The 26,403-nt window shown below is 34.4% G+C and overlaps 1 protein-coding gene across 3 annotated transcripts in view; it reads left to right on the forward strand.

The window, feature by feature from the left end:
- Positions 1-26,403, forward strand: part of ZCCHC7 (zinc finger CCHC-type containing 7) — a 260,183-nt gene that overhangs the window by 25,726 nt on the left and 208,054 nt on the right. For 2 of the 3 annotated variants that reach the window (XM_055427067.2, XM_055427066.2), the window contains exon 3: positions 8,080-8,136. The exons of the other annotated variant lie outside the window; for it this stretch is intronic. In XM_055427067.2, coding sequence (XP_055283042.1) covers positions 8,080-8,136 — 57 coding nt within the window. The remainder of the gene's footprint in view (positions 1-8,079; positions 8,137-26,403) is intronic. 3 annotated transcript variants of the gene reach the window in all.

The following is a 26,403-nucleotide window of genomic DNA, read 5'->3' on the forward strand; positions in this document are numbered from 1 at the left end:
CATAAGAAATAAACAAGTACTATATAATTTGTTGCCACTAGATATATTTGGGTTTCAAATTGGGCAAATAGAACATAGATTAAGAGCATCTGTACCAGATATTTCTAACATTGTAGAATTTGGGAGGAAAACACTGAAGAAATTCTTTCCTATTTTTCTCCTTCTTCCCCTCTTAAATATTTTAGGGGTTAAAAACTACTTCCCCTGCCCACAACAAATAAGCAAAACTGATCAGAGCAAGAATTTTAGGTGATAGCTTTCATTCCCTACTTTTTTCTGAAATCAGTCTATGCTTTTATAATAGGATGGGGAGTTTCCTAGGAACTACTGTTTTTACCTGGGAAAAAGACTATTTTAATAAGGAAGAGGAAGCTAGGGTGACATTATTTGTTCACATTATTCATAGAATAATTTTGGTTCATCTGTAGCTTCTTATTTTCCTATAATGTTTTGCATGTAATATATGCTACTTTGAGGATATTTTATTACTGTTGGAGGTTCTTAATAGTTCATGTGTCAGCTTGCCTTTGTGTGAAAGTATATTTAAATTGCTTTGACAGATACTTTAAATAGCAAATGGGAAACACATAAATTCAGCATTGCCATGTTCTCTTTTGTTTTGCCATTCTTATTTTTTTAATCCCCAAGCATTTGTAAGCATTTCTCATAATTTCCTGTGCATAGAAATTCTCTGAAACATTAAGAAACTGCTAAAAGACTCAAGCTCTAAAAGAAGTCCTAAAGATACATCACTGCTTGACTGCAAACATTTTTAAGAAGTCACTGATTTTAATGAACACAGCCTTTAATGGCAGTTTTTCCTCTCCTTTTCATGAGAATGTGACAGAGTGTCATTAAGGTTTTAGAAATGAATGCTCCTGAGGAAAGGAGGATCACTAGGACTACAATGATGCCCAGTAGGTGGCCGTGGGATTCTCAGTTGGGCTCTTTTTAGGTTTTTAATCAGGTTGAAGAAGGGGGATGGAGAGGAAGAGAATGGGAATAGACAGGAGCTTGGGGACACCTGTACACCAGAGCCTTTTACTTTCTTATTGATCCCTTTAAACGTTGAATTTGTAGAGTCTAATGTGGAAAGGTAAGCCAAATTCTAAATGTTTTGACGCCAGTGAACAAGATCAGCCCTGTTACAGTTTGAAGCAGATAATTCTTTTTTTGCATGTAACTTAAACTCTTTGGATATATTAAATCTGAAATTTCATTTAAATTGTAATTCCACTTCTGCTCTGAGGATATTGTTTTAACCCATCGTTCTTTTGTGTGGTGACAGTAATTGCCCTGGATGTATTCTGCAGGGCAATCAGATTGTATCATGGAAGAGGGCAAATAATAAATGTGTGCATGGAACAGCTATGTCTCAGGACTGAAGTAGAAAAGCATATTTTTACATCAGACTTTGGCATGACATCCAGAAGGCATCACGTCATATATGTGTACAGAGCTTTTAGTGGAGTTTAGGGTGGAAAGAGAAGTTATTTTTAAGTATAATAATTTCGCCCTTTGCATTTCTTAACACTTAAAACCTTATATTTAATGCATCCTAACATTTAACATCGGTGAGTTTGTGTGATGCTTCTTTAACATTACAGTGTGTGTCCTGGGCTTGAGAAGTTATTTTTCTGTTCAGTAAGTCTCAACATAGTGTTTCAAACAGCTTTTTTTCCTTTCTTGTGAATCAGTGTAGCGTTGGAATTTATAAAGACCTGATTATTTATCTATTTCTTTTCAGTTGGAATCAGAAAGAAATTTCTAGAATACCACAAGTCTATTTCTCAGTGAGAATAAGCCTTTTTTTTTTTTTTTAGCTAAAATGATCCTTCTGTACTTCATTTTACTTGGGATTTTTTTGACGTTAAAGTTGACATTGGGAAGGTAGCTTTCATTTTACTTTTTGACATAGGTACTTAGCTTTTATGAAAAATTATAAAATGCCCTTCATATGTTAAAGCTTTAAAAATATTCCTTTTCCTTTGACTCTAGGGTAATGTGACTTTTTTGAGCTCTGAATATAAACTTAGCTACCGTGGATTGTTTCTTGATAGGTTTTCTGGTAGCTCGTTGCTACATGAGCAATTCTTTATTTTGACAGGTTATAGCCCCAAATAAAATACAAACCCTCATGAACTCCCTCATCCCCTTTTTTAAGTGAAGAATAGAGACCAGCAGCTCTAATCTCTCCTTAGAAACCTAGATTTAAATTAGAGTAAATGAACGGTGATGGTAGCATACCCTGGGAAAGTTTGAAGATTTCCTTCTCTTGAGTTTTAAAGATTTCCAGTTATCTACAGAAGGTTTAATACCCTTCATTATTGAATTATGTAGAAAATACATAGGAAAAGAGAGAGACCTGAACTTTCCCCTTTCTCTCTTTTTGTCCTGTTTGCCTTTACTTAAAAAAAACAACTTGATTTTAGAATAGTTTTAGGTTTATGGAAAAATTGCAAAGATAGTGCAGAAACTTCTCATGTGTTCTACACCCAGTCTTTCCTATCAGTAACTCCTTACACTAGTGTGATACATTTGTCAAAATTAATGAACAAATGTTGGTACCTTGTTATTAACAAAAGTCTATACTTTATTCATATTTCTTTATCTTTTACCTAATTTTTTGTTGTTGTTGTCCTGTGATTCTATTTAGAATACCACGTTACATTTAGTTATCACATCTCCTTGGCCCCTCTTTCCTGTGACAGTTTCTCAAATTTGTGTTTCATGACCTTGTCAACTTTGAGAAATACTCGTTGGGTATTTTGTAGAATGTCTCCAAATGGGGATTTGTGTGATATTTTTCTTACAGTTAGACTAGGTTTATGGGGTTTTTTGGAGATAGATCACAAAGGTGAAGCTCTGTTATCATCACTTCAAGTGTAAATGCTGTCCACATGACTTAAGATGATGTTAGCCTTGTTTACCTGGCTGAGGGTAGTGTTTATCTCCTTTCTCCACTGTTAAGTTACTCTTTCTCCCTCCCTTTTTTTTCATACTTTACTTTTTGGGAGGGAGTCACTGTGCACGGCTCATACTTAAGGTGTAGTGAGTTAATGCTCTACTTCCTTGAGGGTGGAGTACATACATAAACTTTTGAAAATTCTTCTCTGTGGGAGATTTGTCTGTTCTTCCTCATTCATTTATTCATTCATGCATATCAGTATGGACTCATAGATATTTATTTTGTACTTTGATCCAATATTGTTTTGTTGTTTAAATTATTCCATCTTTGGCCTTTGGGAGCTCTTTCAGTTGTCTCCTGTGTCTCTGTGACATCATCTTATCATCATTATTAGTATTAGTTAAGTGCTTTCTTACTTTCTGGCACTATAAGATGCTGCAGGCTCATCTTAAATATTTCTTTCCCTAGACCTAGAATCAGCTCTTTCTCAAAGAAGTGCTTGTTTCTTTTATTGGAGAACATATTAGGAATCAAGATTTGAGTACTCACGTGTTTGTCTTTACATTTAACATAGTTTTAACATAATGGATTGACTGAAATCAGACATATTTGAATATCTGATCCTTGATAATATTACATAAAATTCAATAACTGATTCAGACTGTAGCCATGTCCCCAGTGGTTCGTAAGAAAGACTGGGTTTACTTAGAGGTTGATCTAGATATTTATATTGCCTATTTAAGACTCAGTGTAAGACTTTGTTTATTTTGTTGTTTTGTCTTGGTTCTTTTTAAAAGTCCTTCAAACTTTTTACATTTGCTTCTAAGGAAACATATTGTCTAAGTTTATTTATTAAGTCTTTTGTATCTTCATAAAACTCATACTATTGTTTGACCTTAAGCCCTTTTTATTATTTTTTTTTCTTAAGCCCTTTTTAAAGTTATCACTTCTCAGAACTTGAGATGTATGTTTTTCCCCCTTTGAGAATGTTTGGACTCAGGGTGGTTTTTAATTGGGCAAGTTACCCAAACCTTTGGTACAGTTCCTCTCTTGAGTATGGCAATTTTTTTAAGCAGTCGTAGTTTAGGCTATATGCATTGTGTGCTAAGATTATATGCGACATATTAACGGATTTTATTTAAGTTAGCTTTTTAGAGAAACTGCCATAAAAAGGAAAGTTACTAGTTAAGCCCTTTTAGGGTATGGTGATGATTTGTCATAAGAGTCTTTGGAGATCTTGCTTACTCTTGAGAGTGGTAGGAGCAGAATTGGTAGCAACCTTCTTTCCTTTAATACTAGTCTCTCTCAGTTTTTCCCTCTCCTCTCAGGACTTTTTTCGTATTTTGTGATTAAATAGAATTTCTCTTTCTCTTCCCTTCCCCAGCCAATCACAATGGCAGAGCAGTTTGGAAGGCAATGAATGGGTAGGTGATTAAGAGCATAAGCTTTGAAATTGAGACCTAGGTTTGATTTTTGCTACTTGTTACTATCTATCTCATTTTGAGCAAATTCCTTAAATTTTCAAGTCTCCTTTTTCCTCATCTGTAATGAAGATAATGGTGTTTACCTTTGGGGTTTGTTGTGAAGATTAAATGCAATAATGCATGTGGAGCACTTACCACAGTCCTTGGAACATTGTAAGAGCTGAATAAACTTAATAACTAATCTACTTTCAGAGATGAACTGTTTGAAATGTTGGGGTGTTACATAGGCAAGAATATAGTATAAATAAAAGATTGTTTAGAATTGTATATCTTTAATTGGATGGTATGTCTTAACAGTTAACTAGAGATTATTAATCTTAGTTGGATGTTTTTAAAAAGTTAAAATGGATGATTATAGCATTTTGTATAATAATCGTAGTAAGTTTTGCATTTTATTTAACTTATTCAGATTTATTAAAGTATAGAGAATTTATAATCTAAAAGTATTGTATATTATTTGACTTTTGGGAAAAAATGAAATTTATTTAGTTTTAAGATGTAATCAGAGGGTATTTACTATTCTATGGATGCACATTTGTGAGTGTTCTAACTACACTGAAGTATTGGAAGATTATAAAAGATGGCTGTTAAGATGACGTTAATATAATTCACTTATCAGTAACTAAGTCAGCCATATTAATTTTATTAGTACGTAATAGCAATGCTTTTATAGTTTTACTGGCTTTAGTAGTCATGATTTATTATTAAATGCATTCTAGTAAATTCTCCCTTTAGAATATATTTTTGTGTGAGTACTATTATAAACTAAGTTCATTGATTGAGTATCTCATGCTTTCAGTTAAGAGCATTCAGTTCTTTGAATGTTCTTTGGTATACTAAGAAGTTGGTTATTAAAGAGTGCCTTAATTTTTTAAAGTCCTCATTCTCAGAGAGCAGCTCAATAAATTTAACCAGATTTCAGATTCCTATCTATTGGTACTTACCTACTTAAAATATACTGTCCTTGTTCTCTTAAGTTCTTTCAAATAGCTTATCACCTGGTAATTGTTAAGGATGTGAGTACAAAGAAAATTTCGTTTTGAGACTGCCTATCATGCAGTGTAGATACCCCATCAGTTCACAGATATTTATTAATTGCTTTCTTTGTTAAGCCCTAGAGGTACCTATAAGGTTGAGTAAGACTAGAGTTCTTGATCTGTCAAAAATATCACCATTTGGTCTACCATCCATCCAGAGTGACCCCAACTTTGCTATAAAGACTCTATTGGCAGTTTGAACATGTTAGTTCATGGTATTAGCTATTATTTTGTTTTTGTTTTATTTTGATGGGAGATATGTTAAAATTCTTACGTAGCTAAACATTGGAATCAGGTCGGCTTCATCCTCATGTCTCTTGATGGATTTCTTTGCTTTAAGCTATGATTTGCTTTTCTTGTTTCTTTTCCAGTTCCATTCTTCCCTCCTTAGTAAAGCTCATTTTTTTCTGAATATTTACTTGAATTAAATTTTCTTTTGATTTAGGCCATTTTTCATGAATTTCCTTCAGATACATTAATATTAGATATCTAATTTTTTTTTAATGGCCATTGTGGTTCAGTATATTTTGGCTATAAAAAGGCTATTTTAGCTTTTCTTGAACTTTTCTACTGACCTATGTGTTGGTTCCAAAGGGAGAGATCACATTTTATCCCTTCCTACATACCCTAAAGCATACAACAAAGTACCTTGTATTTGGCAGATCTTTAGTAAGTATTTGTTGAATAGATTCTCTGAATGGAGTAAACTTTTTTGAAATTCTTCTTTTTTTTGTAATGAACAATCCAAATGACCATAAACAGGTTAAAAAAATACCTTGCATAAATATTTTTGACTTTTGCTTAAGCTATTAAATTCCTTATAAAGTGGGTGGGTCATTGTTAAAAAGATGGCCATAGATAGGCTATAAGCTGAGCTCTGTTACTCTGGTAACTGAAAGTTTGAGCTTTTTATAGTAAATGGATTTCCTGGCCTAAGGAGTTTTAATGGGAATGTTTAAATAGCTAAGCTTTCATTGCCATTTTTTTCTCCTCTGCATTTGTTAAAATGGTAATACTGTCACTTTATTCAGCCTCCACATTAGCTGGTATTTATTTACCTGTGTTACCAATGTTCTTTCATTAATACATTTACTCCTTGTTCCCTCCCTCCCCTCCTCTTTCCCTCCTTTTCTTTGCCTTCTTTCGTCCTACCTTTCACATCAACAGCCTTGTTGTGACAAAGTTAATGAATTTCCTGGTCCAGGGAATTTGTAACCTAGCACAGTATTTCTCAAAATGTTTGGACCCTTGTGGTTCTTGCAAGATTAAAACTATTATTTCTGTCATAATAAGATACTATTTCCTTTTGCATTGTGTTGATGACTTGCTCTGATAGTACAGAAGCGACAGTGGGTAGGACTGCTGCTGCCTCAGTGCGAATCAGAGCTATGGCACCAAACTATACTAGTAATTATATTCTTCACCACCACAAACTCAGTTAAAAAAAAACAACAAAACAGGTTTTGCTCAATGTCCTTGATGAAGCACAGAAAATTGTTTTATTACATTTCTACCCTTACTGCTTTCCTCCATTATTCTGTTATGAATTGAGTACTATAAAGCCACGTGTTGTATCCTGAAATGTGATTGTTGACTGAAAGAGGAGCACTTGTTCAGTTTTACGAGCTGAACTAGCCTCTTTTTGCATGAAACATTTTTACTTCAAGAACAACTAACAAGCTGCCACTATACAGAATTGGGTATTTTATAGACATTTTCTTGAAAATGAAACAAGTAAGCATGCCACGTCAAGGAAAGTAAATGCCAACATTTGTTGCCAATGATAAAAATTTGAGCATTCAAGCAAAAATTAGGATTTTGGAAGAACATATCTAGCCCTGTGAGTTGGACAAAACTTTCCTGTTGTTAAAGACTTTCCTGATGAGATCAGTTGTGATGTTAACAAATGTGATTTTTTTTTTATTATTGTGTAATGAAATGTGTCAACATTTGGGAAATCTTCATAACTTAATGAAGCAATATTTTCCATATGACCCAAAGATGATGTTACAAAATTGTTTGTGTGTTAAAAGATCCTTTCAAGGTACAAGATAGACTAAAACATTTTAATGTTAACGGAGTTCATAAAAGTTCATTGATACAGTTTTATCTTTTACTGCAACTAAGTTTTGTTAGTGTGTCAAAGAAGGATGGTCACAGTTATTTGAATAGGCTATTCCCTTTTCAACTACATCTATCAAACTTGATTTTATTTGTAATATTTCAGCCAGAGTAACAAACCACAACAGATTGAAGGCAGAGGCAACTATGAGAATCCAGCTGCATTTTATTAGGCCAGTCATTAAAGAGTTTTTTAAAACACAGCCACTCTTCCAATGAAGTTATTTTTTTACAAGAAAGTTATGTATATTAACATGATGAATTTATTATGTTAAATGAATTAATGCTTGTTTTCAAAGTTGCTCAGCTTTAGTTTCTAACATGGTAAATATTGATAAATGACCCATATTTCAAAAAGGCTTTTGGAGTGCTTAGTAATTTTTTAAGAGTATGAAAGAGTCTTGAGATCAAAAAGTTTGAAATCCAGTCATCTAGTATAAGCATATAGGACAAATACTTGAAGGTTGTTTGAATATAATGATAATTTGAATATGGTAACTGAGAATGATATAAAATTCTTTGTGTTTAGGGAAGAGAGGGAATTTATCTCTTCCTGACAGGAAACCAAGAACACTTCATGAAGGAGGTAAGTATTAAACTATGTCTTGAAAGAGAATGTGTAGTTTTTCTGGAGATAGAGGGGGATGTAAAATGTAGGGAGAATCAAATGAATCCTGTTCTTTAAAAAAAAATTTTTTTTAATGTATCTATATAGATGACAGATACAGTATTACTTCTTCCTCATCTAGAATTGGTGAATTGATTTGTAGAGATTGACTGACCATTTTTAGAGAGTCAGCTTCTTTGTAATTATTTCTTCTTCATTGCCTGTCATTTCTCCATGCAAATCAGGCTTGGTAAACCTTTGGCTAAATGCAGAGAGTTAATGTTTCTGTTACATCTGTAATTACAAATATATAATGTGAACAATTGTGTTTATTGGCTCTATCCTAAACAGACTCTCACATTTATGAAAATGCCTATATGTTTGTCTACTGTGTACATTTATGTTCTTCTGTCTCCTCCCCCCTCACCCCTACCCTTCTTTTTCATTCTGGTTATATATTTCTTTCTAGTTCGCTTTTGACCTGGCTGACTTGTGCCTATAGTTGATTTTCTTGATTCCCCTCACTTTTTCTCATTTTTCTTGTTTTCTATTTTTTCATTATTGAACTAGAATAGATGAGTAAACTTACTCTTTATATAGTAAATGGGTTTTCTTTTCCTTTTTCTTGACATAAAAATCAGAGTAGTAATGTATTTTACATTTATATTCGCAGAAAAAAAAAATACTCATCAACTTCAGACCTTGAAATGTGTGTGTGTGTATTCATGCACACTTTTTTCTTTAGAACTAGAAGCTTGAGATTTTTTGAGGGAGTCCAATCAGGTTCCTTAATATTTTCTATATTAAGATCTCTTTTGAGGATTGAGGTACTGAAAATTAAATGTGATACTTGCATTCACTAAGAAAATATGTATACTTTGTTGATTAGAGTAGAAAGCTCTTTTTGTCTAGTAGTATCAAAATCTGTAGTCATTTACCTGATGAAAATGAAGAATCATGAAAAATGATACATATGAACATTATGCATATTATTTAAACTTAAAAATTTGCCAGTCTTTTGGTAGGTCAGAACCTTTTTTCCTGAGTATCACTGTCACTCTGCTAATTAAAGTTTTTCATCATATTTCTTTCATAAACCAATGTTTTGGAACAGCATGCATGCCCAATCTACCCCCTACCCTGTATTAGTCTTTTTTTGTTGGCTTGCCTGCTTCTAAGTCGACATTAACTTTGAGCAACTCATTTAAACCACAACCTTTTCTTTTTAATCATTTCATTTGATTTACATAGCACTTAACTACATTGTATATCACAGTGAGAAGTGCAACTGGCAAAATTAGCTTTGGAATAAATAGAGAATATACTTCAACTGGTTAAAGCAGAAGTGAGGAGGTGAAATTTAAGAGTGAACTACTTACTCATGAGCTAGTATTCTGTAGCATCAATATATTTTACAAAATAAATTGAGAGCATTTTAGTTATTGGGTTAAGTAAAGTTTTGTTGTGAGCATTTATTGTAACATTTTGAGTCTAAGCATGTTCCTAGACAGAAACTAAATTTAAATGCTCCAAGGAGTAAAAGAAAAAATGTGTCTTCTATTTCTCCCTTTCTGTTTTCCAAATGTTTAGTTGTGCTAGATTCCCAAAGAAGTTGTTTGGTTTAAGCACTTAGGGTCACAACAAACAAGAACGTGTTAGCAGGACAAATTTGATGAATGATGCAGAAAGGAAGAAACAAATACCAAAAAATTTTTGATTATGAGTGGTGGTGGTTAAGGAGAAGACGATGTAGAAATGTGAGTGTCTAGTGGGAATATAGAACAGAGTAAGTTTGTCCAACAGGTTTGAGAGTTATTTATTTGACATTTTCCCCTTGAGACTTGGACCTTTTATCTTTGAGCAACTCATTTGAGCAACTGAATTTTATAGTAATGGACATAATAAATGCATATAATTTTAGTTAATATGGAAACTAATGTTTCTCTGGAGTGACTTGACTAATGTGCTGTTTATTACAAAGATAGTTAAATTATAAAATTACTCTGGTAGCTTTCTCATCTTATAATTCTCCTTAGGCTCTATCATTTGAAGAATGATTTTGTACAGAATGTGAGAAAGATCAAGGAATATGGGGCTGCTTAGTTTTTATTATAACTTGGTTTTCAAGTGACAACACAATATATTAGTTTGCTGAATAAAATTAAGCTTATTTTTCTTTCTGCAGCGTATTAATTGTATTATAGTATGCCACAGCCACTTTGAATGCAATCCTCCTAGTCTTGGAACAGCAGCCAATTTCAGGAATTAAGAGAATTAGGTTACTTTGCCTAGTGGCACAAAACATACCCAAGGTATTAAATCATTGGCTTGTCTGGGGCACAAACAGAAATAAAGTTTAGAGATAAAAGTTGATTTGCATGCTGTTCACATTTATACAGCTTTAACAGGTATATTTTTCTGTTTCTGTCTGATTCATATAATCCTTTTTGAAACAGATTTTCAGTTGTAGTTATGTCTAGAGGTGTAGAACTTTAATAAAATTTTAGGATAAATACTAAATTTAGAATTCATCTACAATAACTTGATGCTGTTGTTGACTATGAAAATAGTTTAGTCTACCTTTAGAATATTTAAAATATTAAAATATGTGGTTACCTAACATGGCTGTTATTTAAAATTTTTGAATCACCTATTAACCTGTTATATCACTTAATATAAGAAACCAGTTTGGTAAAAGGAGAAATGATAGCTTCATTTGAATTTCAGTATTTCCAAAAAATGATGTTATTTTTATACTTGAAGCAGTTAGAATCAGGGATGAGGTGATAATATGAGAACCTTTTGATTTTGTTAATTTTGTTAGGGTAGAATTTAGCCAACTTTTATAACTGGTATTGTATCTCTATATAATTTTATAAGATTTGGGGGAAATTGTTTTTAACTTTTCACTCTTCAACTCTGAAGATCTTATAGAAATCTTTGCCTTTCTGTACCTGTAACTGTTGCTATTCCATCTAGAAGCTACAAGCATGTGGGACAATGTCTTTTTGGTTCTCTGAATCAAATCTCTGATCTCCACTCTGCTCTAAAATATCTTGAGAATAAGAAAGAATTGCTTTGGAATAACTAATCAGTCCTTAGGGGTCTCTGGCAAGTCTGCAAAGGAGTAAAGATAAAGAATGCAGTGATTAATTAGAAATAGCCTATTTATAATGTGGATCAGGCGTGACACAAATCCTCAAAAAATTTAAACATATTTCTTCCAAATTAGAATTTCAGGGAGTTCCCTTAAACGTTAAACACGAAGGCCTTCTGTATTCAGAGTGCCGCTGTTACACTTTGCTTTGCCCCTTAGTGGTTGCCAGACCTCCACTCTTATTGCAGTGTTTGAAATGACTACTTAAAGAATGTTGCAGCTGGAAGGACCTAAAAGGTAAGAATTTCCCAAATCCTGTTTTATGCCAGAATTTAAGAATATGCCCCCAGGTTCTACCCCATACCTATTGAATTAGAAGCTATGTGGGTGATACCCAGGATTCTGTATTTTAACAAGTTCCCCATTGTTGGGCTGGCACAGATAGATTGGTAATCACTGCTTCAAGGCCAGTGCTCTCATTTTCTAGATGAAAAATCTCAGGCTCTGAGGAGATAAGTGACATGTCAATCTATATTCAGTTTGGTGCTCTTCTCTGCATTGCAGCCATAAAATGCACAGTCATTTGAGGTCAAATCATGACAGCTACAGAAATCCTTTAGTTGGTAGACCATACTCAAATGCCTCTTAAGACCTAGCACTTCTTCATGTGACGCTTCAAGATCCTATCATGGCAGACAACATTTCTTTTGCTATGGAAAGTGGACATCAAATCTTTGGCAGGAGAATGATCCAAGGATCTTGTCCTTCATATTAGTATACTAGAATGAGCACAGTTAGATACTTCGGAAAGTTGTGGAGATGTTTCAAGAAAAAAATATCTCTTAATTAAAACCCACGAATGAAGTGTCCTTAAGATGACTTAGCAAAGCGATACTTTTGTTCAGAAAAAAACAAAATTTTGTTGAGGTATAATTGACATACTTCAAACATTTAAAATACACAATTGAATACATTTTGTTATATGTGTAAACACAAGAAGCCAACATCATTCAAGATAGCAAACATATCCAAAACCTTCAGAAGTTTCCTCCTGTTCCTTTGTAATTCCTTGTCTCTTGCCTCTCTATGCCTTTCTTCACCCCCAAGGAACTACAGCTTTCTGTAATGGTAGATTAGTTTTGTATTTTCTAAAATTTTTTATGTGTGGAATTATAGAGTAGGAACTCATTTTTTTGGAGTGGCAGGGTTGGCTTGTTTTGATCAGCATAATTATTTTGATATTCATCCATAATGTTGCAGGTCTCGATACTCATTTATTATTGCTTTGTGTCTGTTGTATGGATATACCATAGTTTATCCATTCCTCTGTTGATGGACATTTGAATTGCTTCTAGTTTTATTACCAAAAAAAAAAACTAAGAACATTTGTGTGAAAACCTTTATATAGACATATGCTGTTATCTTGAGTAAATACCTAGGAGTGGATTGGCTGAATCATGTGGGTAGGTATATTGATCTTGACTCATAACTTTACTAAAAACTACTTAATAGTTTGAGAAGTTTTGGGCTATTTTCTGTGTTGTTGAACATGTCATCTGTGAATACAATTAGACTTTTGTTTCCAGTTTGGATGACTTTTATTTTTCTTGCCTTATTGCCCTGAATTAGGGGGTCCAGTACAATGCTGAGGAGAAGTGGTCAGAGTGAACATCATTGTCTTGTTCCTGATTTTGAGGAGACGCTGTAGTCTTTAACCATTATGTATAACGTTAATTGTAGGTTTTTTTGTAGATACCTTTTATTGATTTGAGGAAGCTTCCTTCTATAGTTTACTGAGCATTTCTAAAAGGGATGGATATTGAATTTTATGAAATGCTTTTTATATGTTATATTGAAATCATGGAATTTTTGTTAATATGAATTACATTAATTGATTTTCTGGAGTAGTAAAGCAGCCTGTATTTCTGGATTAAGCCATACTTAGTCCTGATATATTAAATCAATCTGCTAATGTTTAGAATTTTTGCATATATATTAATGAAGGATATTTGTAGTTTTCTTTGGTTTTGGTTTGAGAAATACTGACCTCATAGAATGAGCTAGGAAATATTCTGTTTTCTGAAAGAGTTTGTGTAGGATTGGTATAATTTCTTTCTTAAATATTTGGTAGAATTAACTAATGAAACCATCTGGGTCTTGAGTTTTGTCTTTGGGAAGTTTTTTAAACTACAAATTCTTCAGGAGACCTAGAGTTACTTGTGCCTAGTCACTCAGTCGTGTCTGACTCTGCGACCCCATGGACTGTAGCCCACAAGACACCTCTGTCCATGGGGATTCTCCAGGAAAGAATACTGGAGTGGGTTGTCATGTCCTCCTCCAGGGGGTCTTCCCAACCCAGGGATCGAGCCCAGTTCTCCCACATTGCAGGCAGATTCTTTACTGTCTGAACCACCAGGGAAGATACACTTACTTAGGTTAGTTCTGCAGTAAGTTTTAGTGGTTCATGTTTTTCAAGGATTTTAAAAAATTTCATCTGAGTTGTTGAATTTATTGGCCCTGTGTTGATCATTTTATTTCCTGATTATAATATGTTTAGAAGAATGATGCACTCTAGTGATATGACTTTTCTCTTTTTTTTCCCGTTGATTTGTCTAGATTGCGATTAGTCAATTTTGTTGATTTTCTCAAAGAAGTTACTTTTGATTTCTAGTTTTTTGTTTTTAGCTTTGATCTTTTTTCTCTTTACGGTGGATGTTATTTGCTCTTATTTTTGTAGTTTCTTAGGTGAACACTAAGGTTATTGATGTGAGACCATTTCTTTCGTGGTATACATTTCCTCCTAAATACTATTTTAGCAGCATTCTACAAATTTTAATATGTTGTGTCTTCATTTGCTCTCTGTTCAAAATATGTTCTGATATCTTTTGTGATTTCTTCTTTCATCCACAGGTTATTCCGAAGTCTGTTATTTAGTTTCCTTATATATTTTTGGATTCTTCAGAGAGCTGGTATTAATTTTTTATTTAGCTTGTATACTAAATATCAGTATACATACTTTGTATGACTTGAGTCCTTTTAAATTTATAAAACTTATATTACAGCCTGGAATATCTCTCATGGTAAATGATCTAAAAAAGAATGCCATTTAGGTCAAAATTGGGAAGATTTCAGCAATTAATCAGTGTTTTTTTCCTGTCTTCCCACTTTGGGTATTTCAGTTATATGTGTGTTAGCTTACTTGAAATTATCTCATAGCTCACTGCTGCTATTTTCATTATTTTTAAATCTTATTAATTCTTTTTTTCTCTACGTGTTTTATTTTAGATAGTTCTTACTGCTGTGTCTTTAGGTTCACTAATTTTTTTCTTCTGCAGTGTCTAATTTGCCAGTAATTCTACCCAATCTAGTATTTTTAATCTGAGACACTATAGTTTTCATTTGTATTCTTTTAAAATATCATCCACGTCTATACTTAATTTTTGTACATGAGGAATGCAATTGTTACAAGTGTTTTAATGTTTTTGTCTCCTAATTTTAACATCTGGGTTAAACCTAGGTTGGTACATTGATTTTTCTCTTCACTGTGAATCATATTTTCCTGCTTTTTTGTATGCCTTTCAGTCTTTGATTAGATGCCAGACACTATTTGGGGCTGATTACTTTTATATTTCTATAAATATTCTTGACCTTTCTTCTGAGATGCAGTTAAATTACTTTGTAATTATTTGATCCTTTTGGGTCTTGCTTTTAAGACTGTTAGGGGGGAACAGGACAGTATTTAGTCTCAGGCTAATTATGTCCCACTGCTGAGGCAAGACCCTTTTGGGTGCTCTCCAGAGCATCCAATGAATTATAAGATTTTGCATTCTCACTGGTGAAAACAGGTACTATTCTCATCCCCCTGTGGGTGTGTGGTACTAATCTGTCTGATCTTTTATATGATTCTTTGCCTAGACTCAGATAGTTTTCATACACACATGCTGAATACTCTATTAAATACTTAGTGGGGGTCCTGTGGAGATCTGTGTGATTGTTTCTCTCCCCTTTATTACTGTATCTTTTGAACCTAACCTGCCTTGGTCTTCTAAGTTCTTGGCTTTTCTCTTAAACTCTTAGTATTTTTCAGGGTTTTCCTAGGTTCCCATTCCCTGTCCTGTGGCTTGGAAACTCTCTCAAGTCAATAAGCTACAGTAATGGTAGGGCTTACCTACCTGTCTCTCAGTGATTTTATTGTCCTTTATTGCCTGATATCCAGTGTCTTATTAAACACCATTGTTTCATATGTTTTGTCTGCTTATAAAATTTGTTTTGGTGGCTTCAGGTGGGCTGGCAAATCAGATCCTTACTACTTTGTCTTAGTTTGAGGAAAAGGTTTGGTACTTACTCTTGATTTGTATATGATTTCTTGAGGTTTGACTTTGTGCTATAGAGCACAATTGAGCATTTCATCTGTTTCCCTAATGGTTTATATATTTGGATGCCAGAAAGCTTAGTTCTAAATCTGCTTATTGGGAGAATGGCAGTTCACTTTACGTTTGCTCTCTCCTTGTATTTTTGGCATATTCTGCTGCTGCTGCTAAGTCGTGTCAGTCGTGTCTGACTCTGTGCGACCCCATAGACGGCAGCCCAACAGGCTCTTCTGTCTCTGGGGTTCTCCAGGCAAGAATACTGGAGTTGGTTGCCATTTCCTTCTCCAATGCGTGAAAGTGAAGTCGCTCAGTCATGTCTGACTCTCAGCGACCCCATGGACTGTAGCCTACCAGGCTCCTCCGTCCATGGGATTCTGCAGGCAAGAGTACTGGAGTGGGTTGCCATTGCCTTCTCTTTGGCATATTCTAGCATATTCATTATTCCTAATGCCTGGTAATATGAATTACATAAAGTACTGAATATGGATTTATAGACTTAATAAATTAACTTTTAAAAGGCCAGGACCCTTCCTGTATCCTGAGACATCATTCTAATTCTGTGTAGTTTATGTAGCAGTTCTTTGAACTGTTGAAAGATTTTCTAACAAGTTCCTGTTATTGTTGCTGTGTTAAGCAATAATTTTGGTCTTGATGGTCAATGAACTGGAAAGCCTAACTGTAAGTTCCGCTCTTTATCAGGAAACAAAATACAAAGGTTATATAGTCAGGACCCTGCCTATAGTAGACTTTAAATATCTTGTTCTACTAGTATTATATCATCTTTCTTTTTTTTTTGAGATTTGATATCAGCTCAGGGAAACTATTCCATTGATGCCAGGAAGGCAGTTATTTGTTGACTAAAATTCTGTTACTCTGGAATAAGTTCTTTCTGAAAAGACACAAATATTTTGTTATGAGAATGGAGCCTGTTATTTCACTAGAGACCTACCTGCTAGGGGTGAGTTGTCATCCTGAGAAATGCTTGGAAGACTTAAGAGATTGTTACCTGTTTTGCAAGCCAGATGTCTGCCAGTTCGTCTGACCCTAGATTGAGCTCCAGTGGGAATTTCACTTATGGTTGCTTGATCTTGACTCTAATTCCCCTGGTAATCCAGCATTGTTGGTTTTGTAATTAAAAGTCTTCAGAAAGTCTTTAAGATATATTTGCTTTCTTAAAATCATTGCATAGTGTTTTCTGTAATGTGGGGTTATTGTTTCCAAAGAATGTTTTTTATTGTATATATGTACTACCATTCCTTTAGATACAAAGTAGACTATAAAGAAAATTTCTAAATTCTGGATCTCATTTCTCATTAAATTATTGCTATATTCTTTTGAAAAAATTTTGAGGCAATGGAGTATGGAGCAAAAGTCACTGGGGCCCTGATGCTGTCAGTTTGTCTTATTCTGCCTTCTTGGTGCCTTGTTAAGTTTACCTTTCTTGCCAAGTTTAGTGAATTTATTAGTGGTAGCAATTTCTCCTTTGGTGTTCCTGTGTCAGTCTAGTATGTAAATTTGTAACATTGAGCAATTGGTAAATTAAGAAATTTAATGTGTCTGTGAACCATTTGAAAAAGGCCACAAATTAAGAACTCTTGTTCAAATTACATTAAATGTGTCAGTGTCTTTGCCAGTTCTGTTTGGTTAGGATTTCTTTTTGCCCAAAGTGAGAAGTTTAATCTGGCCAATCACTTTTGCAAAGAGCCAGGTATGTCTTTTCCACCAGTTGTCTTATAAATGTGTCTTTGATAGAGGTATTGCTGCTAAGCCTTAAAAAACATTAATGCTGAGGTACCTACCACATTTTTTTCTCAAGCGAAAATAAAAACATATTTGAGAGGAAGAAGGGATACTTAATTCTAAAATTTAGGAATGTAAGTGTTATCCAGTGTGTCTTACAAGTTTGATTTTTTGTTTTATGGAGTGAGATGTTTATTAAAAATGAATTTTTTAAATTACAGAATCTCAAGAATGAAAAAAATTTTAGAAATTTTCTAATGCTACTTAATTATATTAAAAGTAGATTTGCTATTATTGCTATGGTTATTTAGGAAACAATCCTTATTTTTAATGTACTTTTTTGATGGCTCAGCATTAAAGAATCTTCCTACAATGCAGAGACACAGGAGACATGGGTTTGGTCCCTGGGCTGGGAAGATCCCCTGGAGGAGGCAAATGGCGACCAACTCCAGTATTCTTGCCTGAAAAATCCCATGGACAGAAGAGCCTAGCAGGCTACAGTCCGTGGGATCACAAAAAGATAAAACTGAGCAGCTAAGCACATGTATGCTAAAATAGTTTGAAATGGAGTGAAGGTACATTTTTGGTACTGGTGAGAATTAGGTGGTAGAATGCCAACTCAGACATTTTTATTGCCACTGAACTGTTAGCATATTTGTAAATATTGCATTTAAGTGTTGTGAATTTCTATAATACACAAAGTTAGTACAGGTTAATTAAAATCTTTATTTGGCATCTTCTTGAGAGACTTCTTCTTTGGGGACTCTCTTTTCCTGCTGATGTTGCCTCAACCAGAGATCTGGAGTTCTACAGACTAGTCACTAATAAGTTCTAAATGTATTAACTTATACTGGTTTAAGAGGTTACCTTTTTCAATGTAATTTATATTTGATTCATAGCAATGAGTTTTTTCAGGTGGAAAAAATTATTTTTGGGTAGATATATTACTGCTGCTGCTGCTGCTGCTGCTGCTAAGTCACTTCAGTCGTGTCCGACTCTGTGTGACCCCACAGACGGAAGCCCACCAGGCTCCCCTGTCCCTGGGATTCTCCAGGCAAGAACACTGGAGTGGGTTGCCATTTCCTTCTCCAATGTGTGAAAGTGGAAAGTGAAAAGTGAAAGCGAAGTCGCTCAGTCGTGTCTGACCCTTAGCGACCCCTAGTATCTCTTAAATCATACTGATAAATTATCATTTACTCTGTGGATGATGCTGACCTGGTCAATTACCAGCTTCATTAAATAAAAGACATTTGTATATTCAGTTGTTTAATGATATATGATAGCTGTGTTTTATAAGCCTCATGTCTTTTAAAGTTAAAACATGCCTTTCTATATCTATCAGATTATCAGTTTAAGAACAAGATGAAGATTAGAGGCAATGTATGGGCTTCCCTGGTGGCTTAGTTGGTAAAGAATCTGCCTGCAATGTGGGAGACCCAGGTTTGATCCCTGGGCCAGGGAAGATCCCATGGAGAAGGGAATGGCAACCCACTTCAATATTCTTGCCCGGAGAATTCCATAGACAGGAGGAGCCTGGTGGGCTACAGTCCATGGGGTTGCAAAGACTCAGATCTGACTGAGCAACTAACACCTTCCCTTTCACTTCATATAGTAAATGCGATTGTGTGCTTGTTACTTTTACTCATTTGTTTTTTCCTTCTTTTTTTAAAAAAATTTTAATTGAAGGATAATTGCTTTACCGAATTGTTTTTTTCCTTCTTATCCCCACTGTTTCAAGTATCATCTGCCAGTGACTCCAAAATCTTGAGTTACAGTCATACCCTCCAATCATTCCTTTACGATTTCCCTATTTGACTGTCTTAGAGTCATCACAGGAGAAGGCAATGGCAAGCCACTCCAGTACTATTGCCTAGAAAATCCCATGGATGGAGGAGCCTGGTAGGCTGCAGTCCGTGGGGTCGCTGGGGGTCGGACACGACTGAGCGACTTCACTTTGACTTTTCACTTTCACACATTGGAGAAGGAGATGGCAGCCCACTTCAGTGTTCTTGCCTGGAGAATCCCAGGGACGGGGGAGCCTAGTGGGCTTCCGTCTATGGGGTCACACAGAGTCGGACACGACTGAAGTGACTTAGCAGCAGTAGCAGCAGCAGAGTCATCACAAACTCAGCTCAACTCATCTCTATTTTTAAACTGATCTTATAGTGTCTTAAATGTGTCAGTGGTATCATCATTCCTTAGTCACCCAGGAAAACCATTAACTGTTGAAATACACATTCATGACAGTGTTTTAATAGCATTTGTTTATATTTATTAGTTCAGTAAACATTTATTAAACTCCCACTCATATGCAAGGAACTGGAGCTACACAGATGAAGATTTCATCTGTTCTCTCTAGGAATTTGTAGTCACATTGGGTAGAGACAAGTGAAAAATTGTGCAACAGATTGCTAAGCACAGTGGTTAAGCACAGCCTGCATAGGATGCTATGGGGACAAAGAGGGGGCACCTTCCTAAGGATGCAGCTCAGGGAGGGAAGGAGGGGAGCTTGAGTGACATTTTGGAAGCCCACAAAACAGCAAAACAATACATTTGGGAGAAATGTTGAAAGGCATGACTTTTTAGGAAATTGGCATTATCTGAGGCTTTTGGAGAAGGCAATGGCAAGCCACTCCAGTACTCTTGCCTAGAAAATCCCATGGACGGAGGAGCCTGGTAGGCTGCAGTCCATGGGGTCGCTACGAGTCAGACATGAGTGAGCGATTTCACTTTCACACATTGGAGAAGGAAATGGCAACCCACTCCAGTGTTCTTGCCTGGAGAATCCCAGGGACGGGGGAGCCTGGTGGGCTGCCGTCTATTGGGTCACACAGAGTCGGACACGACTGAAGTGACTTAGCAGCAGCAGCAGCAGAGTTTAAGAAAAAAAAACTGCTGTTGCCCAGGAATTCTGATTAACTAGGACCTGGGCAGCAGCATAGAAAAAGCTCCAACATGTTTGAGTCTAATGGTTAGTTCAAATTGAGAACCTCTGTTTTTGACCAACTTTAAAATCAGAGTCAAGTAAGAAATATGTACAGACTTGAAGGAATCACTGTAATGATTCAAAGACTAATCTTTGTGCAGCATGAGAAGCACTAAGTCTTAGTTGAGACACACAAATCTTCCATCTTATGTTGTGGCGTGACAGGTTATGGACATGTCAGTCCAAATCCATTACTCCTAATGGAAAGGTAAAACTGAAAGAAGGAAGGAGGGAAAAAATAGAAAAGGAAGAAAGGAAAGCGAATAATGGTGGCATGTGAGCCTCTGTAACAGTCAGCTGTCCGATCGTCTGTTGTTTGGATATGTGGAAGCCGAATGCATGGATACAGAGGGCTGACTGTACTATGTTATTTTATATAAGGGACTTGAGTATCCATGGATTTTGATATCCTTCGAGGATCCTGGAACCAATCTCCTGTGGATAGGAGGGCCAGCTGTATTTCAAAGGTTATGAGGATGAAACTAAATTATAAGTAAGATGTAACTTGGTATGTGATGTTGAAATAATTCACAGTAAATGTTATAAGTTCAGCTGTTGTAGCAACAGTATTTGAATTTACAAATATAAGCATAGAAGTAAATTTTAGGTTTCAGTGGATAGAAACACCTGAGATAGACATTAGATTTTTTTTGGATGTTAGCATTTCAGTTGTATGGGGAACTACGACTGCCTAAACTGGACTGGAGGTGGGTGAAACTTGAGCCTATTATACAGAGTGAAGTAAACCAGAAAAAGAAACACCAATACAGTATATTAATGCATATATATGGAGTTTAGAAAGATGGTAGCAATAACCCTATATACGATACAGCAAAAGAGACACAGATGTATAGAACAGTCTTTTGGAGAGGGCGAGAGTGGGATGATTTGGGAGAATAGCATTGAAAAATGTATATTATCATATGTAAAATGAATTGTCAGTCCAGGTTCAATGCATGAGACAGGGTGCTCAGGGCTGGTGCACTGGGATGACCCAGAGGGATGGGATGGGGAGGGAGGTGGGAGGGAGTTCAGGATGGGAAACACATGTACACCCATGGCGGATTCATGTCAATGTATGGCAAAACCACTTCAATATTGTAAAGTAATTAGCCTCCAATTAAATAAATTTATATTAAAAAAAAACTGAACTGGGCTTAAGTAGGGTGAATTGGCAATATTTTTAAATGTGGTGTTTTTGTTGTATGTAAATTTAATGATCTTTACTGAGTGATGTCATAGTCATTTTACAAAGCAATGTAATGTTGCTTGTTTTATATACTTCTTGATAAAGTGTTTTATTTCCCCTTCTTGTGTTTGACCACATAATATCAAGGGTATGCCTGTCGTTGATTTTTTTGCCTTTTACTGTAATGTAATGTTTGATTTTTTTCCCTTAGTCTGGGATGTATCTTGATTTTCAAAATAACCAGCCATGCTATTTACATGAAACATATGCATACCCATGTAAATCTTCATTGATTCCCTGAGAGGAGCTGTGCTTTTTCCTTTTTCTTTTTAAAAATGTATTTTTTTATTTATTTTGTTGACAGCCTTAATAATGTTTTCATAAAATATGATGGATTTATAAGTCTGTTTAACATGCCTTTCCCTTTTTGTCTTAGCGCTTTGCTTCTAAGTTGCAGATGCAGTGGCTGAACAATACGCTGTGTGGTGTGACAGGTAAATTTCCCAATTTACCTGCCGTAATAGTGTGATGTGTAATGCCATTCAATCATCTCTGAATTTTACTTGCCTGATTAGTTGAGTGAAGCAGATTTTCAATTTAAATGTAACTTCATCTGCTTGATTAAAAATGTAACAGAACATTATCTGCTGCAAATAAATTTCAGTGGAAGAGATGATTTTCCCTGTTTAAAAATAACATCTGTTTATATTGGCTGGAAGCAGACGATTAATACTTCTCTAATTTCGAGGTTTACCAGTCCAGCTCACCTGTCTCTTTGCATGGATAGTTGAAATTGATGGCTGTCGAGTATAAACATTTACCTGTTGATGTTTAGTTGATGGATTTCTTTTTTAAGGATAATACAGAATCCCATCATTGGGCATTCATTTATTTGCTGCTCATCAAGATGATTGACAGCTTTGCCAACAACATGGAAAAAGGATCTTCCTTCATGATGCATACGAGAAAAATTTTACCCCTCAGTGATGAGTGCCCTACAGAAAAACAGATTCTTGTGAATTCTTCTTCATAGTTAGTATTTATTTGAATTCTGAGTTTGGAGTCCCTGAGTATAATTTAAGTCAAGTGTGTAGTAAATGAGGGTGGGTAGTACTCTCCTGCTGGCATCTTTCATCAAGTGATTATATGTGTAGGCCAAACAGACAAGAAGGGAGAAAGATAGGAAAAATCAGAATGGTTATTTTTTCTCAGTGCTTAGCATAATGTTAGGCATGTAGTAGACCACTCAGTAAATATTTATTGGCTTTGAATTAAGTGTTAGGCCCATGGTATATTCTACACATGAAACAAACTGGACTTAATTGGTTTAAATATGTAGTTAAAAGTTACAGCAAAAAGAAATTATAGAATGCTAGTTTGTCTCTTGCTCATTTTTTAAATGAAACTTCCCTATGGGCGCTTATTAGAAGTAGATTTTCAAATGCACACTTCTATAAATATACTCTAAAATTTTACTAAGTAAAATTCATTAAAAAATATTTATTTGGCTCTGTTTGGGTCTTAATTTGGGCACATGGGGTCTTAGTTTCCAGACCAGGGATCAGACTCACATCCTCTGCATTGAAAGATGAACTCCTAACCACTGGACCACCATGGAAGTCCCAAGTAAAATTCATTTTAAAAAATAGGTATATAAAAAAATTCTAACACCTAGTAAAACAGCAGTACAATTCAATGATTTTTAGTATATTTAGCATAGAGTAAAAACAGTATTTTTAAGAAACTGATATAGTTCCATAATCTCAAAAAAGATTTTTTTTAATGCTTTGAATTTATTTTGATAGAGTATTCTGAACCCGTCACTTACTTGTAGAGAAATAATTTGTGTTGTTTTGATACCATTTTTGTTGTCTTTGTCATAAAGCAAATAAAAATATTATTGGCATAAAAGTTACTGAATTGATATATTGGAAACTGTTTTCAGTTATAATATTAGGGGTTCTTGGCCACATTATATATAATAAACATTCTATAATTTATATTTTCAAATAGATATTGAGATTTATATAAAAATATTTTAAATCAGATAATCAAGACAGTTAATCAGTCTTTGCTTCCAAACAAATGGGGTAAATTTTAACCTTCAGTCAGTTTTTCAACATCTTAGATGATTTGGTTGTTTTATTTGCAAAAAGTAAATATTCGGAGGTTGAATCTTTTTAAATTCATCAGAATAATTCTGGATATTAGTAGAAGTTTTTGCCACAGTGCTTTAGGAGAACAGCTAAAAGTGTAAAAATGTAGATAGTTAAGAAGCATATATATTTGGTATATTCTTAAATTTGTAATTTTATCATTGTAACAAATTAATCTTACTTAAATATTTAAGTGAAATGTGAGACATGTAGGTTTCTTTAAAAAAGCTAGATAAAGTCAAAATAAGAAATTTAGAATATTTTATGCTGTAGCTTTCTTTGTACTTCCTATCTATTTACAAAAGGTAGATGAGGTTTTCTGTATTTCACTTGATTGGATGATATTTAATGAAAAAGAATAAACTCAGAAGAGCAGAATCTATCTAAAGAAGAATCTACTGTTACTTGAAATTGTATCAAGGTCTTTAGAGTCTTCAAAGACTTGTGCTGTAGTACCTTTGTGATTTGTTTTAAACTTTGAAACTTTGTCATGCAGCTGTATCTTAAAATGGGGTGAAATAATAACATTTCATAGCAGCTTTTTTTCATAATAACCAAAACATGGAAATAATGCAAATGTCCATCAGTTGATGAATGGATACATTGCAGTATATTCTTAGACTGGAATGTTATTCAGCCATAAAAAGGCATGAAATACTGAGGAATACTACAGCATGCATAAACCTTTAAAACATGCTGAGTACAAGAAGCTAGACATAGAAGGCTATCTATTCTATGATTTTGTTTATGAAATGTCCAAAATAGGCCAATTAATAGAGATAGAAAGCAGGTTAATAGTTGCCAGGGGTTGGGAGGAGATGGGGGTGGGGAGTGACTTTAATGGATATGGTATTTATGGAAGATGTTTGGAATTAAGTCAAGGTTGAACACCTTTGTGATTGTATTAAAACACAAAATTTTGTACCCTGAAAGGGTGATTTTTGCAGTGTGTGACTTATATCTCAGTTTTTAAAAAGGTGTATGGAAATATATAAATTTCTGGTATATAGAGAAATTATTACCAGAAGAACTTTGTCGTTATTCATATTTTTTTTCATAGGTAAGTTCTTAATCTGATGCTGAGAAGAATAAGAAGTAGAAGTTTGAGGCTGGCCTTTTTTTGAGATTTAAAAAATATTGTAAGATTGTAATTATTCTTTTATAAAACCTTAAGCATAATTTTAATTTTTATTAATCATGAAAGTATACTTTAACTATAAGCTGTACTTTGTATTAGTATTATTTTTACTTACATGCTTTTACATATTATTTAAAGATCCATAGTTAGGTTATACAAATTTAAAGGATGAACATAAGACAGGCGTGTGGAACACTGGCTTTCTTGAAATTGTGCTATCATTTTTTGGGGTTTTAGTGTACTTGTTTCAATTTGAGAGATTGACAGCCTTTAAGGTATACTGTAGACAGTATGTTAAATTGTAGAAACATGCTGTTGGAAATATTTAGGAAAATAAGAGCAACTTTATATTCAGATCACTGTAGATATTTGTGAAACACAAATATATTTTCATAATACATTAGGTTGATTTAAAATGTTTCTTAGCAATTTTGCATTAAGAATCTTGTAAACCACTATTAGCTTTGTAAAATGTTCATATTGCCAAAATTAGGGATTTTAAAAATTTATTAAATTATAGTACCATGTGTACCTTTGAAATTGTGAGAACATTCCTTTTGTGACTCAGAGGAGAGAGACTAGATACTTGAATATAAAATATTAGTTTAGTTTTCGAAATCAATCCACTGTAAAATATAGGTTGTCTTAGAGGTCAGTCATACTGAATTGTCTCCTTTATTATTTGAAACATGGTTTGTTTTCAACATGCTGCAGAAGTCCTTTACCTTCAGTTATATTTTAGAGCTGCTGAGTACATTGCTGGGTTGACTCTAGCTGTTTAGCCCTTGGGTCCCATTGGCATTCTTTTTTTTTTAAATTGAAGTATAGTTGATTTATGATGATGCTCCAATCTCTGCTGTACAGCAAACTGACTCAGTTATATACATATATACTTTCCTTCTTTAAAATATTCTTTTCCGTTATGGTTTATCCCAGGAGATTGTATATAGTTCCCTGTACTTTACAGTAGGGCCTTGTTGTTTATCCATTCTAAATATAATAGTTTGCATCTACCAATCCCAAATTCCCAGTCTGTCCCTCTCCCTACCCCTGTCCCCTTGGTAACCACCAGTGTGATCTCTGTGCCTGTGAATCTGTTTCTGTTTTGTCCTCTGGCATTCTTAGAGACTTAATTTAGTAGCTCGCTCTTTTATATTCAGTTGAATCATTAAAAATTGGTATACATTCAAAGTGTGTTGGTCTACAAAAATAGCTTTGTATGGTTCAACTCAACATCCATTTTTGTTTCAGATTACTAGGCAAGTATGAGTACAATTTCAATATTAATAATAAATATTTATTGTAATTTTCTGAGCACTTTACATGTATTCATTTCATCCTCACAACATCCCAGTGAGTTAGTGCTTGTATCATTTCATTTATAGTTGAGGAGATAGGTGGTATAAAGAGGTAAAGTAATGTCCCTAAGTAAGTGTGAGTCTCAGGATTTCAACCCAAGCAGTCTTAACGACAATGCTGTGTTGCCTTCTACTCTTAACACTTCCCCCACCCTCCACTTCACCCTTTGGCAGTTTTGTAAACTCAAGCCTAGTTTGTTCTCTTGCCTTGA

This window comes from Moschus berezovskii, chromosome 7, assembly GCF_049115385.1.
Source record: "Moschus berezovskii isolate FMDL1 chromosome 7, NW_MosBer_1.0, whole genome shotgun sequence".
Taxonomy (NCBI): domain Eukaryota; kingdom Metazoa; phylum Chordata; class Mammalia; order Artiodactyla; family Moschidae; genus Moschus; species Moschus berezovskii.